The sequence below is a fragment of the Mobula birostris genome, chromosome 8, assembly GCF_030028105.1.
Source record: "Mobula birostris isolate sMobBir1 chromosome 8, sMobBir1.hap1, whole genome shotgun sequence".
In the NCBI taxonomy this organism is placed as follows: Eukaryota; Metazoa; Chordata; class Chondrichthyes; order Myliobatiformes; family Myliobatidae; genus Mobula; species Mobula birostris.
Genome location: NC_092377.1, coordinates 149,674,609 through 149,690,554, shown reverse-complemented (window position 1 = coordinate 149,690,554; position 15,946 = coordinate 149,674,609). Strand labels below are relative to the sequence as shown.

Here is a 15,946-nt window from a genome sequence, read left to right as displayed (position 1 = left end):
TGAGGGCCATGAGAAATCAGCTGGGGGGAAATTGCTCATCTGCCCCCCGGCCTCGTCCAGTCAGGCAAGGAATGGATCCCTGATAGCTGAAAATTTTTTAATTGAATTGTTCTCAAGAACCTAAGATTCTCCATCTGTATGATTAGAAACATAGAAACATAGAAAATAGGTGCAGGAGTAGGCCATTCGGCCCTTCGAGCCTGCACCACCATTTATTATGATCATGGCTGATCATCCAACTCAGAACACCGCCCCAGCCTTCCCTCCATACCCCCTGACCCCCGTAGCCACAAGGGCCATATCTAACTCCCTCTTAAATATAGCCAATGAACTGGCCTCAACTGTTTCCTGTGGCAGAGAATTCCACAGATTCACCACTCTCTGTGTGAAGAAGTTTTTTCTAATCTCAGTCCTAAAAGGCTTCCCCTTTATCCTCAAACTGTGACCCCTCGTTCTGGACTTCCCCAACATCGGGAACAATCTTCCTGCATCGAGCCTGTCCAATCCCTTTAGGATCTTATACGTTTCAATCAGATCCCCCCTCAATCTTCTAAATTCCAACGAGTACAAGCCCAGTTCATCCATTCTTTCTTCATATGAAAGTCCTGCCATCCCAGGAATCAATCTGGTGAACCTTCTCTGTACTCCCTCTATGGCAAGGATGTCTTTCCTCAGATTAGGGGACCCAAACTGCACACAATACCCCAGGTGCGGTCTCACCAAGGCCTTGTACAACTGCAGTAGTACCTCCCTGCTCCTGTACTCAAATCCTCTCGCTATAAATGCCAGCATACCATTCGCCTTTTTCACCGCCTGCTGTACCTGCATGCCCACTTTCAATGACTGGTGTATAATGACACCCAGGTCACGTTGCACCTCCCCTTTTCCTAATCGGCCTCCATTCAGATAATAATCTGTTTTCCTATTTTTGCCACCAAAGTGGATAACTTCACATTTATCCACATTAAATTGCATCTGCCATGAATTTGCCCACTCACCCAACCTATCCAAGTCACCCTGCATCCTCTTAGCATCCTCCTCACAGCTAACACTGCCACCCAGCTTCGTGTCATCCGCAAACTTGGAGATGCTGCATTTAATTCCCTCATCCAAGTCATTAATATATATTGTAAACAACTGGGGTCCCAGCACTGAGCCTTGCGGTACCCCACTAGTCACCACCTGCCATTCTGAAAAGGTCCCATTTATTCCCACTCTTTGCTTCCTGTCTGCTAACCAACTCTCCACCCACACCAATACCTTACCCCCAATACCGTGTGCTTTAAGTTTACACACTAATCTCCTGTGTGGGACCTTGTCAAAAGCCTTCTGAAAATCCAAATATACCACATCCACTGGTTCTCCCCTATCCACTCTACTAGTTACATCCTCAAAAAATTCTATGAGATTCGTCAGACATGATTTTCCTTTCACAAATCCATGCTGACTTTGTCTGATCATTTCACCACTTTCCAAATGTGCTGTTATCACATCCTTGATAACTGACTCCAGCAGTTTCCCCACCACCGACGTTAGGCTAACCAGTCTATAATTCTCCGGTTTCTCTCTCCCTCCTTTTTTAAAAAGTGGAGTTACATTAGCCACCCTCCAATCCTCAGGAACTAGTCCAGAATCTAACGAGTTTTGAAAAATTATCACTAATGCATCCACTATTTCTTGGGCTACTTCCTTAAGCACCCTAGGATGCAGACCATCTGGCCCTGGGGATTTATCTGCCTTCAATCCCTTCAATTTACCTAACACCACTTCCCTACTAACATGTATTTCGCTCAGTTCCTCCATCTCACTGGACCCTCTGTCCCCTACTATTTCTGGAAGATTATTTATGTCCTCCTTAGTAAAGACAGAACCAAAGTAATTATTCAATTGGTCTGCCATGTCCTTGCTCCCCATAATCAACTCACCTGTTTCTGCCTGCAGGAGACCTACATTTGTCTTTACCAGTCTTTTCCTTTTTACATATTAAAAGCTTTTACAGTCCGTTTTTATGTTGCCTGCCAGTCTTCTCTCATAATCTTCTCTCATTGAGAGATCATATGATTGAGATCATATCAGCCATCCAACTCCGAAAGGAAGGGGGAGAAGGTGATTTTCATTTCCTCAAGATAAGTATTTTGGCAACAATCATCCCCAGAATCAGAGACTGTTGTATGGCTGCAGGGCTCCTATATGTCCATCAGATTTCCCATTTTACTATGAGATAATTTATAATAAACAGTTAACCTACCGACATAATTTTCAGATAAGGAAGAAAACTGGAGTACCCAGCAGAAACTACATAGTCACAGGAAGAACATGCAAACTCTACAAAAACAGTATCCAAGGCTATGATTAAGCCCAAATCTCAGGTGCTGAGAGGTAGTAGCACTAACCTCTGCATGGATGAAGCACCTGTAGATAATGGTTAGTCAAAGAGATTCCCAACAAATTTATCAAGTAGAAAGAAGGGCCAGAGAGGTTTAGGGAAGGATTTCCAGAACTTAAACCTTAGTGGCTAATGGTAGAGTCAGCATAGGGTTGATTAGTTAGAGGAGCACAAAGCTCTCAGAGGTGTGTTGTGTGAGAGGAAATGTGACACAATGGACGAACTGGGTAAAAAAAATGAATATTATAATTGAGTTGTTCCTTTGATTAAAAGCCCACCTTCACTCAGATGATACATTCATGGTCATAAACAAATGCAGGATGTAAGGTAATGAGATGACTTAAGAAATTTTGATTTAAAGTCCTGATCACTTGGAAGATGGCTGTAAGTGATTAAACTAATACTATTTCACCATTAATTTTTTTTTCACCATCAAAATGAGCAGTGTTTAAGGAGATATCTAACATGGTGTGCTGAATGAAACTTGCCATCATTTCATGTTAGCTTCACTCACAAATACCACATCCTCTACATGTACAGAAACCAATCTTGGACCGAAGGTGCCTAAGCCTGGTCTTGAGTTGTTTTTCTCTTTGGTGTCTGTAAGTGTCAGAAATGCTTTCACAGAATGTACCCATAGCTTTAGGCCATCCAAATACTGAGGTGTGAACTGAATGAGCCACATTTGTCAACTGATACCGTTTTCTCACCATAGTCAAATGTTGATGCAGCTCATTGCAATTGATTCAATGCTGGTGATTGCTTCAACAAAACAAGAAATAAAAGCCAAATGCCTCATGGTATATAATCATGTAATCATGTCAGCTGTCAGTCCTGGTGCATATTGGATGAGCCTACCTTCCCTTTGTTTGGGGAAAACCTTTACAGAGATCTCACACACACTGGTGAACGATGAGAAAAATAAAAGCATAGAAACTAAATGACAAAGAGGGAGAAAAAGTGGGGAGAAACAGGGAGAGAACAAAATTGCATTAGCGTCGCCTGAAGCTCATGCAATGGATTCATATGACTGCTTGTAGCTCAGTATCTGTTTCTGTTTTTAAATGTGACTCATTTTGAAGACGGAAAACTTCCACCATCAATTTTACAGCGTTTGTTATAATCATCCTTAAAAAGAGAGAGTATCCATTTTAATGGTCAGATTGGAGAGGCAGCTGTGCTTAATTTTGGTTAAGCACTCCATCAGTGATACAGAGCTTGACAGCATGAGTTGTCAAAACTGACTGGTTATATGAAACCTCAAATGTAATACTTGCATTAGGAACAAAAAAATATATATATATACATAATTTACTGCATCTCCTGTGGGATCCCACCACCAAGCACATCTTTCCCTCGCCCTCCTGACTTTATACTTTCTGCAGGGATTCCTCCCTACGCATCTCCCTTGTCCATTCGTCCCTCCCCACTGATCACCCTCCTGTCACTTAACTTTGCAAGCTGAACAAGTGCTACACCTCCTCCCTCACTACTATTCAGGGCCCCAAACAGTCCTTCCAGGTGAGGTGACGCTTCATCTTTGAGTCTGTTGGTGTCATTTACCCTATCTGGTACTCCTGGTGCGGCCTCCTTTATATTGGTGAGACCTGACATAGATTTGGAGACTGCTTCGCTGAGCATCCGCTAGAAAAATCAGGATCTCCCAGTGGCCACCCACTTTAATTCCACTTCCCATTCCCATTCCGATAGGTTAGTCTATGGCCTCCTCTACATCGTGACGAGGCCACACTCAGGTTGGAAGAGCAACACTTTATATTCCGTCTGGTTAGCCTCCAACCTGATGGCATGAACATCGATTATATTGAACTTCTGGTAATGACCCCCTCCCTTCGCCATTCCTCATTCTCATTTCCCTCTCTCACCTTATCTCCTTACCTGCCCATCACCTCCCTCTGGTGCTCCTCCCCACTTTTCTTTCTTCCATGGCCTTCTGTCCTCCCCTATCAGATTTCCCCTTCTCCAGTCCTGTAGCTCTTTCACCAATCAACTTCCCAGCTCTTTACTCCACCCTTCTCCCTCCCAGTTTCACCTATCACCTTGTGTTTTTCCTCCCTTCCCCCCCCCCCAACCTTCTTACTCTGCCTTCTTATCTTTTTTTTCTCCAGTCCAGATGAAGGGTCTCGGCCCAAAACGTTGACTGTACTCCTTTCCCTAGATGCTGCCTGGCCTGCTGAGTTCCTCCAGCACTTTGAGTGTGTTGCTTGGATTTCCAGCATCTGCAGGTTTTCTCATGTTTATATATTTTTTATTGTTCCTTATATTTCTAATATTTTTCTTCATGGTAGTATTTTGTGTATCTTTGCTGCAACTTTTTCAGCATCTCATATCGTTTTGTCTAAAAGTGTACAATGGGGTTCAAAAAACGGACATAAATTGTCTGTATGGCTCTAAGATTGTGAGATCGCTATCGGATTCCAATAACTGTGTGGTTGCAGGTATATTGGAAATTGTTCTGAAATACACTCAGTTTTCATTATAGCTGCAACCACACTGTTCGAACAATTTGATAAATAAACCAATTTAACATGTTTTACAAATATGTACTCTATAGTCATCCTTAGTAATAGTCAAAGTAGACATAAGGCACAAAGGTGAACACCTCAACCCAGCAACATTTCTTTCTCCCTTTCTCCCTTATGTACCGCTTCCTAAAATGCATGGAAGCTTTCTTTTTGCCTCAACTTGTGATGCAAGTTCCATATTTCAATAATTTTCTGTGTAAAATTTAAATTGAATCTCTGACTAGACTTTTTAGTGATCATTTTACATATTAGCCCGTGCTTGTATTTGGAAGCACTTTGCTTAATTCCAACTTATTAACCCTGTAGGTAACCTTTTCTTTAAAGGTCATTTCTTTTCTAGACCCTGTTTGATTTTACCAATGACCATAGGTTCCGATTATTATTGAAGCTTCTCTGTACTTGAAAGATCAATTTATTCAAATCCTTTAAACTCAAAACATATTCAACCTATACTTGGAGAACAACACTCAATAGATAGATGTCTCACTTGTTTTATCTATTATTTTAAAAAGTTCAATCAGATTGTTCATGTGAAATAAAAGACAATTCAATTAGCAGCCCAACTGAATGATAATGTTAAACAAAGGTTTGTGTTGAAATAGGTATAAGACAGCAAGTGAAAATGTGGCTTTCATTCCACATTCCCACTCAGTGTATGTTTTACATACATTGTGAAGATACATTTCAAAGAAAGGAGGACAATCACACCACAAAGGAGGGAGTAGAGGTTCTGCTGATAGCATGAATTAAGGAAGGGTGGGGGGAAGATTGAATTTCAAATTCAGTATTTTTGTATATGAATATTATTTGATCAGTAAAACAATACCAGTGATTCAGATTCCCCCTCCCCCAGCAATCCATCACACCCCCCTCACCATCACCACCACCACCAGCCACTGAATTCAGTAGAAAATCCTCTGATATTTTCAGTGCCTCCATGTGGTACACAGCCTACCATATCTTCCCCTCCCATTTTCATCATCCAGTGAGACCATTCCCCCTCTGACAGTCTGATCCTATTTCTCCAGCACATCTGAAAGCAATTGGAAAAGATACAATCTATGCCTTTTTACCTGCTCCTGTCCTATCGTAGTGTAATCCAAAGTCTTATATCAGCAATATACCCGTAAATTATCTCCCTTTATGAGCTTCCATGTCTCCATTTAAAGGGATAGGTAGCAATTAGATTCCAAGAAAGTCCAGAATTGGTGTATTGTGTAGGAAAATGTGATTGCCCCCAGGGTGCAGAGGAAATTCATTAGGATGATTCCTGGATTGGAGGACTTTAGTTATGGGAGCAATTGAATAGGGTGGGCTTATTTTCCCTGGAATAATGGAAGTTGAAAGTTGACCAGATTAAAATACATAAGGCTATATGATATATAGGCAGGGCAGATGGTCAAGGTCTTTTTCCCATGATAGGGATGGTGAAAACAAGGTTTAAGGTGAGAGGAAGGGGTTTTTAAAGGGGATCCAAGGGGTAGGTCTTCACACAGAGAATGACATCTATCTGGAAGATGATACATAAGAGGTAGTGGAATCAGATAAGATCACTTCATTTAAGAGGGATTTAAAAAGACACTTCAATAGCCAAGGCATAGATGGACACATTTCCAGTGTGGACAAACTGGACTATTGTAGATGGGTTAAAAAGTTTATTATGATGGGCTAAAACCCAGTTTCAATTCCATATGACTATGGTAATGTTTACTACATCTCCTCCCAGTCTGAAAGTCCTCCATTCCATTCTCCCTGCTTCTTCTTCCCTATTATATCTAAACTAATGATCCAACTGTCCACATTGGAACTTAAAATATGGTTACCTCATCCTCAACTCATGAGTTTTCTTCAACCATATTTGACAAGACCCTCAGGGGCATCTGTGCTTTAGACGTCAACCGCTCTCCTGTTGGTCTCATTTTTCACATTCAATGGAGAATCCTCTGCAATGTCTGATACACCCAATATGATCTAGATCTTTCCACCCACAATTTTTACAACATTCTGGGGAATCCTATTTCCACTGCTTTGATTTCTTCTTCCATTTCACCAAAGTCTTCTCCCCTTCTCATGACATCTCCTCAGGCAACCATGAGCATGTAACACCTGCTTTTTTTCCACTTCCCTTCTCATATTCCTCCTGCTAGAGAACCAATTTTCTTGGCTTCCAAGTATTCAGTAAGTCACTGAGGAACCAAATATTTTGTTTTAATTTATTTAGAGATACAGCATAGAACAAGGCCGTCCAGCTCACTGAGCTGTGCCGCCCAGCAAACTACTGATTTAATCCTAGCCTAATCACAGAATAATTTAAAATGACCAATCATCCTACTAATCTGTAGACTTTGGACTACAGAAGGAAACCAGAGCACGTGGAGGAAACCCACAAGCATACAAGAAGAAATGTACAAACTTGCTTACAGAGGATGCCGGAATTGAACTCCAAGCTCCATCAGCCAAGCTGTAATAATGTCATGTTAACCGCTGTGCTACCATAGCAGTTGACATGACCATTTTCACAGATTCCCTTTTTGGAATAGGAACCCACTAAGAATTAGAGGGAAGTGAAGGGATCAATTAGCTCATAACTTGGTCCTCACTGTTGCTGTGGTGCATGATGGATGCACAGCATTTTTGAGACAGATCAACAACAATTCCAGATTTCATATTGGAAATTAAATCAGTGCCATGGTGAATTTGAAAGCAAGGAAGGTTAGCTACTGGTATCATGATAACCAAGGCACGTCAAACATACAGGTGCTTTCAGTAGAGGTTTTGTACAAAAACAATCATTACCCGAACTAACTTTCTTCCTCTTGTGACCCAGGGATGAAGTTTTTCAATTGTATCTTTCAAATTTTATCCCCAGTGAAATATCTTGACATAGTCGAGCTTTTAAGTTGGGAGCCTTTCTGGATTTCCCAATCCACTCTGGGTTAAACAGTGAGACCTACCTGGAACAATTTCAAAGAGGTACTTTCCTGGATCTTCTGGGTTTGCAGGATGTTCATTAACCTTGCAGTCCTGAAGAACAATGCAGCCCTGTAGGTAATACAGATGTAAGAGCTATTGTTATAATGAGGCCTTTTAATTAAACGTAATGACAGGTTGCGTTTATAAAGAATAGTGCATTACGAAGGCCATGATATGCAAAGTAGTGATATGCCTTATAAATACCATTTTGTTGACAAAGGATTGCCATCAACAATGTTAATCTGGGTTTACGTGGTTTCACAGCATTTGTGTAGATTTACTTTTTCAACGTTTATTTGAAACCATTTATTACCAACAATTAACATTAGGTTACCTGTGGTTTCCCGTCTTCCTCCTCCTTGTAGTAACTCAGGTAAGATCCTCGAAGAACAAACCAACGAGATTGCCACTGCTTCACTAAAGACCTCTTCTTCTTCAACCAGCCTGACTTGACAGGACGCTCCAGCATATTGGGAGATGAAGGTCGATTTGAGCTGTGTTCTCCTGGCATCACACTCTTAGAACGGCCTACAAACAAAAAGAAAGACATGTTTTTTCTTATATGTTTTTTTTTTAACAGAGTGGAGGGTGCCTGGACTGTACTGCCCAGGGTCATTGTAGGAACTTTTGAAAGTCTCTTAAATAGGCACAATGATGTAAGAAAAATGGAGGATTATGGGCTGTGTAGGAGTGAAGGGCAAAATTGAGGAGGTTTATATAGGTTAGTGCAAAATTGTGGGCTGAAGAGCTTGTACTGTGCTATGTTCTGTCTTCTACCAGCATCTCAGACCAAATAAAACAGTTACTGAAGATACTAAAGAACTTCTGAAGAGTTGTCATTAGGAAACTAACCAGTGTATTTGAATTCTGCAGCTCGTTGACACTAAGGTAATAATGACTAATCCAGTTCAGTAAGATTGAACAAAAGGAACACCATAAACAGTGCCTCTAAAATAGTACAGTGTAACCTTTTCCACCCGCTTAACAGAGTAGATGACATTTTGCAACAGTGCATCTGAAAGGAAATGTGTCAGACAGTGCATTGCACCATCGTAGGAGAGTTAACTGAGAAATAGCAGTCAAAACAGAGATATTATTGGCCATTTTATGTTTTATGTAACCAGAGAAGTACTCTGCATTTGAGATCCTGTTGTGTGCCTTTTAAAGGCTCACATAAATTGTACTTATAACAAACTTGTCATTGAAAAACAAAATGGTATACTCCGCATTTCTATATTAGCTTGTTGTTACATACCCCGTAACGGGGTTGCCAAACCAGCAGAAATGGATCACTCAGTTGGAGTCTGGATTACTAGAACTAAGGAAGTTTTATTAAAGAAACAAGCAACACAGTACTCTAATCAAAAGGATAATGAATGCAACAGTTCAGCAATGATAAACATACATGTACACAGAATTAAGATAACAGGATCAATCAGTAAGATAACAGGATCAATCAAGCTCTATCGTTGTCTAGGGGTAAATGACCAGTTTCAAAGTGACGCAAAGTTCAGTTCAATTTAGTTCAGTTCAGTTCGCAGTAATCGCTGCCATGGTGATGGACAGTGGGGGGAAGGAGAGAGAGAGCAAAACAAATGAATATTCAAAACGGCTTCCACACAGACCTTTGCAGTCAGCTTTCGGGCGAGTCCTTTGTGATGTCATCTGAGGTCACCGACCGTGACCCCTCCGTTTCCCGATACGATCGTTTCTCTGCGGTGAACCTGGCACCCAGGCAAGTGTGGACACACACCAGGTTCCCGCCGATCGTGCTTTTCCACCCTGAGCGTCTATGGCTTGATCCCGCGATCAGCCGTCCAAAAACTTCCCACCGGCTTGTGAGAGACGCACTGCTTCCAGGGTCTCGTTACCTCAGGGTGTCGTGTGTGTGTCTTGCCTTAGCGAACCTTTTTATCCCCCTGCTGGGGTATCGCCTGTCCATCACTTCAAACAGTTCAGGGTTCAAAGGGGGAGCCGATCTTTGACAGCTCTCCTTCCGTTACTCTCTCCCGTCCCTTCATTAACATCTCCAAATGCTGCTCCATTGTTTTCCTTATCTCTCTCTCTCCTGAAGACAGGCGGCAGACCAACTGCTGATCCCACTGGTGCCAGCACAGGACAGCTAACATTTAATCTATGTGTATTCTTGTCACATTGTACATTACTTGGCGCCCTGAAATCTTTCCACCATCTACAAAACACATCACTTATCTCTCCAAGATAAGTGGCCAAGTGGTTAAGGCGTTCGTCTAGTGATCTGAAGGTCACTAGTTCAAGCCTTGGCTGAGACAGTATGTTGTGTCCTTGGGTAAGGCACTTAACCACACATTGCTCTGTGACGACACCGGTGCCAAGCTGTATGGGTCCTAATGCCCTTTCCTTGGACAACATTGGCGGCGTGGAGAGGGGAGACTTGCAGCATGGGCAACTGCTGGTCTTTCATTACAACCTTGCCCAGGCCTGCGCCCTGGAAACCTTCCAAGGTGCAAATCCATGGTCTCAAGAGACTAACGGATGCCTATATATTATCTGTCCAATATCATTCCAGCAAGAGAGTCTGAATACCAACCTTTGCTTTTAATGATAATACCATTGCCACATCCTCCACCATTAATATCCTGGGAGTTACAGTTGACTATAAACTTAGCTAGACCAGGTACACGGTTGTCAGAACTCAACTTTTTCAGTGACGCTCATTTTGAGTTATACTACCACCCACTCAGAACTTGCCTTGATTCAAACTTGGATCACAAAGCTGAATTCCAGATGTGAGATGAGAGTTACTGTCTTTGACATCAAGGCACAGTAGCATAGTACAGTAGTTAGCACAATGTTTACAGTACCAGTACCAGTGAACCAGGTTCGATTTCCACCGCTGCCCATAAGGATTTTACATGTTCTCCTCGAGACCGTATGGGTTTCCTCCGGGTGCTCCAGTTTCTTCCCACAATCCAAAGAGGTACCAGTTTGTCGGCTAATTGGTCATTGTAATTTGTCCTATGATTAGGTTTAATTTAGGCCAGGATTAAATCCAGGGATTGCTGGACAGCACGGCTCAAAGGGGCAGAAGAGCATATTCCACGTTATATCTCATTAAATAAATTTTAAAAAGGCAGTATTTGATCAAGTGTGTCATCAAGGAGTTCCAGTAAAGCCAAAGTTATGGGCATCAAGGGAAAAGTACCCTAATGGTGAGAATTGTATCTTGAACAAAGAAAGTTCGTTGTTCCTGGAAGTCAATCAACTCAACCCAAGCTGTCACAAGCAGTTCACGTTCTGACACCCCAAGTCAGGAATGTGATGGACTCTCCTCTTATCTGGATGAGTGCAACCCAGACAAATCTAAAGAAGTTTGGCACCATCCAAAATGAAGCAGTCCTCTTGATTGGCACACAATCCAGCACCTGGAACATCAGTTCCCTTCACCAGTGGCACACTGTAGCTGCAGTATACCATCTATAAAATATACAGCAGTTACTCATCCAGGATACTCTGACCTTCTCTTCCCTCTGTAGCCTCTAACAGTAGACTCAAGGACAGCTTTTATGACTCTGTTATAAGACTCTTGAATGGACATTTCATGTGCTAAAAATGAACTCTTGATCTCCTCATCTACCTCATCAAGGCCCTTTCACGTTACTTGTCTGCCTGACTGTACTTGCTCTGTATGCGTAACACGATATTCTGAATTTTGTTTTTCTTTTTGCTACCTCAACGTACTTATATCTGACTGGCAAGCAGATCAAAGCTTTTTACTGTATCTCAATACACGTGACAGTAATGAACCAATATGAACAGCAAGAAGGTCAATGGCAGTTAATGCACAGGAACATTAGCAAGTTATGTTCCACTTTGATGTGATTTTATTCTGACTTGCAAACATGTCACCATTCTTTCATCACCATGAAAGATGGAAATTCTAGCAGTATCCTGGGAGCACTTTCACCTAAAGGACTGATGTGACTCAAGAAGAGATTTCCCAGCTCTTTCCCAAGAATAGTTATGTTGCAGCAATACCAAGATGTTGAAAAATAAATACATGACCCATAGCTTCAGAATGCACCATCCACAAGGTATGTTCCTGAAATTTATCGAAGCTTCCTGAACAGCACTTTCTAACCCTAAGGCACCGACAATTAAGAACATCAGGAGCAAAAGGCCCATTGGAGTGTCAAGACTGTGAGATTATCCTCACCAGAAGAACTGCAATACCTTAAGAATGTGGGTCTCCACTACCTTCTTCTGGGCAATCAAACATAAGTAACAAAAATGGCTTTATATATCTTTAACGTGGTTGTTTCTTTGCAAGGTAGTTTCTTCAAGAACTCTGCACTCCTTACATCTTGGCCTCTTGAATATATGGGCATTAAATTCTGGCCTTCTATCCAAAACCTCTCTGACTCTTCCTTCCGCCTCACACTGACTTCTTCTTTTCTTAAACTATAGTATTATGGCAATCCAGTCTTTAAGAAAATTGGCTAAGAAGATTGATGAAAGTAAGGCAGTAGTTGTTGGCTATATGAACTTTAATAAGGCATTTGTTAAGGTCTGCATGGTAGACTGGTCCAGAAAGTTTAGGCACTTGGGAACCAAAATGACTTGGCTAATTAGATACACAATTAGTCTGGCTGGGACTATTGTTGTTTGTGATGTAATCAAGTTGAATGTGAATGTAGGAGGTATGATTAGTAAGTCTGTGGATAATAAGAAAATTAGTATGGGTGTGTTAAGCGAAGACAGTTGCGAAGTGAAATCCATGTCAGGATATATGTCAGACAGAAAGTTGGCAGAAGCAATTTAATTCCAACAAGTAGGATTTGATGCATTTTGGGAAGTCAATTGGGGATGTGTGGAGGAAACTTAAATAGGCAAGGCACAGTAGATATAGACCTAGTGAAGGTCAATGGGTTTGGTGTAGATAGACAAAAAGGTAAGCATAGACATGATGGAACAAGGTGACTGTTTCTGTCCTGTGCAACGCAATGACTTACAATAAAGAGGCCTAAATAAATCATCCTGAACTTAAATCCCAGCATTATAGCTGGAATGTAAATTCAATAAATAAGCTGGCATTGAAATAAATTGACATGAGTTACAAAAGTACTGGACCGACTATAAAAAAAATCTTGGTTCACTAATATTCTCAACGGAAGGAAATCCGTCAACTTTTGTAATTCTTGACTAATCTTGTTAACTCTAGACTCACTGCATTGACTCTGCAGTGGCATAGCAAGCTACTCAGGGGAATTAGGGATGAATAATAAATGTTGCCCTTTCCTGAAAAATAACTTTGAAAAATCCACCTCCTTGGCCAAGCATCACTAACGTGTTCTTAGGTGATTGATTGTTAAACTTAGATAGATAATCTTCCTGTGAAACACAGAGATGTTATTCTGTGTTAAAGTTGTTATATACAGTACATTCAAGCTACAAGCAACCTCTAAGTCATAACATGCACAGGGTTGATCGTCTATTGTACTGAGATGGAGAAAAGCCAGAAAGCTAACCCTTGGCACTCTTGCATTCTGAGTATAGAACTGCACCCACATGGAATTCAATTCTTCTACATTCAATAAATAATACATAGGAAAGGTATTTCTGAAAATCAGTGTGGAAAAGAAATACAAATTTTGTTTAAAAACGCAAACACGAGGAAATCTGCGGATGAGTCTCGGCCCGAAACGTCGTCTGTACCTCTTCCTATAGATGCTGCCTGGCCTGCTGCGTTCACCAGCATGTTTTGTGTGTGTTGTATGAATTTTGTTGATGAGTAGGGTCAGGGCATAATCAGTACTAGCGTTTTAGTTCATTAGACACCAAATTACTGGTTTCCTTTATTCATGGTTGAGGGCTGTTTTGAAAGATGCACGACCTTTTACCACAGACCAGTCTTTAGGCCAGTTTTCTGGAAGGCCAGTGCTTTGTCTTTGCACTCTGATCAGTTCTGTTTACAGTAATATACTTAAACAGTTGAACATATAATTGATCTGTGAAAGCTGTAAGCAGTCCCAAATGCAGGAAGTGGTTGCTTAAAATAGAAATGAGTCGTCCAGATGCCTACACTATCATTGCACTGACAGGAAATTGATGTGCTTAAACATGGGGAAAAAAAAGGAAACATACCCCAAGTCACCCTTTTAATTCCAAACAATCCTTGTTCTAAATCTGGAATGACAAATGAGTTAATGATTGCACCTCTTATGCATCCGTGATTTTCATCTGGCCCTTCACTGGAGCTGCAAGCCAGTTCTGGAACTCCTTCAGTAAATCTCATAGCCTTTCTCTATTCATTTAATCTGCTCCTTTAATTCTACCACTTGAGTCAGCTTTTGCAGATCAGTCAGTGATATAATTCCTGTTCAGTACTTCAAGGACGGTTTTCCTGGTCAAAATCAGAGAGACATAGAAAAGTACAGCTCAGAAACTGGCCCTTCAGCCCATCTAGTCCATACCAAAAGCAATTTAAACTGCCTACTCCCATCGATCTGCACCGGGACCATATGCATGGTTATGTAATTAATTTTATCTGTGTTATAAATGCTTATCTAATAAAATTAACCATTTGAACTCGTGCTTTCAGAATTCCATGTCCACTGACTAGCCATAACTGTTGATTCCTAAATGAGCTCAGTACCCTAGCCTCAACTCAGTCCTCTGGCCAGTTACCCAATTCACTTTCGCCCAACTCTCTGAAAAGAACATATCTCATGCTATCTGTCCCCAACCTATTTTATTCCATGGAGCCTTACCATTAAACTAGGGGTCTATGGACTCCAGGTTGAGAATCCCTGGTCTATACTTACAGTGCCAAAAGGCAAGCCTAGTTGATTGATTCTTAGAATAGAAATAGCATAGATGGGGGACCTTCTGAGCACTAGTGATCCAGGTCCAATCCTAACCTCCAGTGCCATCCATAAGATGGAGCATAAGATGTAGTAACAAAATGAGGCTATTCAGCCCATTAAGTCTGTTCCACAAGCCTATCCAATGCAGAGTGCCCCCATGACCGTATGAGCTTTGAACTGAGCTGTTCCAGTTTCCTTCACACCCTCAAGACCTGTAAGTTGGTAGGTTAAAGAGAAACTGAAAATTGACCTTAATGTGTTGGTAAATGTGGGGAGACCAGGCTACAGAGGAAATTAGAGGTTCAAAATTCAAAGTAAATTTATTTTCAAAGTACATATATGTCACCATACACTGCCCTGAGATTCATTTTCTTACAATAAGTACAAAGGAACACAATAGGATCAATGAAAAAACACACCCAACAAGGTGGATAAATGACAAAAGCGCAGAAGGCAACAAACTGTTTAAATACAAAAGCAAAAATACAAAATAACTATAATAAATTCTACTACTACATTGACTGAGGCCTAGGGGGCCGGCGTCGGGCACATTTATGCCTTACAAGGCGCGAAACGAAAGACTATGTGGTGCGCCACTCCTCACACAGACAGTAGGTGGCCGTTGACTCACAAAGAGTGCATCCGCCCTTTGACAGGTTTTGTTTTCAGTCCTGCTGTGTGCCTACACACCCTCCTCTCTGGTTAACCGAAGTGCAGCAGGGGGTGTGCCGGTTGAGTCGCCAACAACCCGACCAGAGACAGGTCGTACTGGGCTACGTGGTACCAGTGGCAAGGCAAGGCCCTGACCTGACATGTAATAAATATGGAGAACATTGAGAAGAGTCCTTGAAAGTATTGTCCATTGATTGTGGGAACAGTTCTGTGTTGGGGTGACTGAAGCTGAATGAAGTTTTCCCCTTTGGTTCAAGAGCCTGATGCTTAAGGGGTAATAACTGTTCCTGAACCTGGTGGTGTGGATCCTGAGACTCCAGTACCTCCTTCCTGATGGCACCTGCAAGAAGCGCATAGCCTGGATGGTGGGGATTCTTGATGATAGATGCTGCTTTTCTGCGACAGCACTCTTTGTAGGTATGCTCAATGGTGGGGAGGGTTTTGCCCATGACAGATTGGGCTGCATTTACTACTGTTTAAGGGCATTGTTGTTTCTATACCAGGCCGTGATGCAACCAATCACTATA

At 41.6% G+C, this 15,946-nt stretch overlaps 1 protein-coding gene across 2 annotated transcripts in view; it reads right to left on the bottom strand.

Moving 5' to 3' along the window:
- LOC140201834 (rho GTPase-activating protein 25-like) overlaps nt 1–15,946 on the bottom strand; it is a 100,534-nt gene that overhangs the window by 53,552 nt on the left and 31,036 nt on the right. For both annotated transcript variants that reach the window (XM_072266543.1, XM_072266542.1), the window contains exons 2-3: nt 8,237–8,430; nt 7,884–7,971 (exon numbers count right to left, since the gene is read on the bottom strand). In XM_072266543.1, the coding sequence (XP_072122644.1) occupies nt 7,884–7,971; nt 8,237–8,430 (282 nt within the window). The remainder of the gene's footprint in view (nt 1–7,883; nt 7,972–8,236; nt 8,431–15,946) is intronic.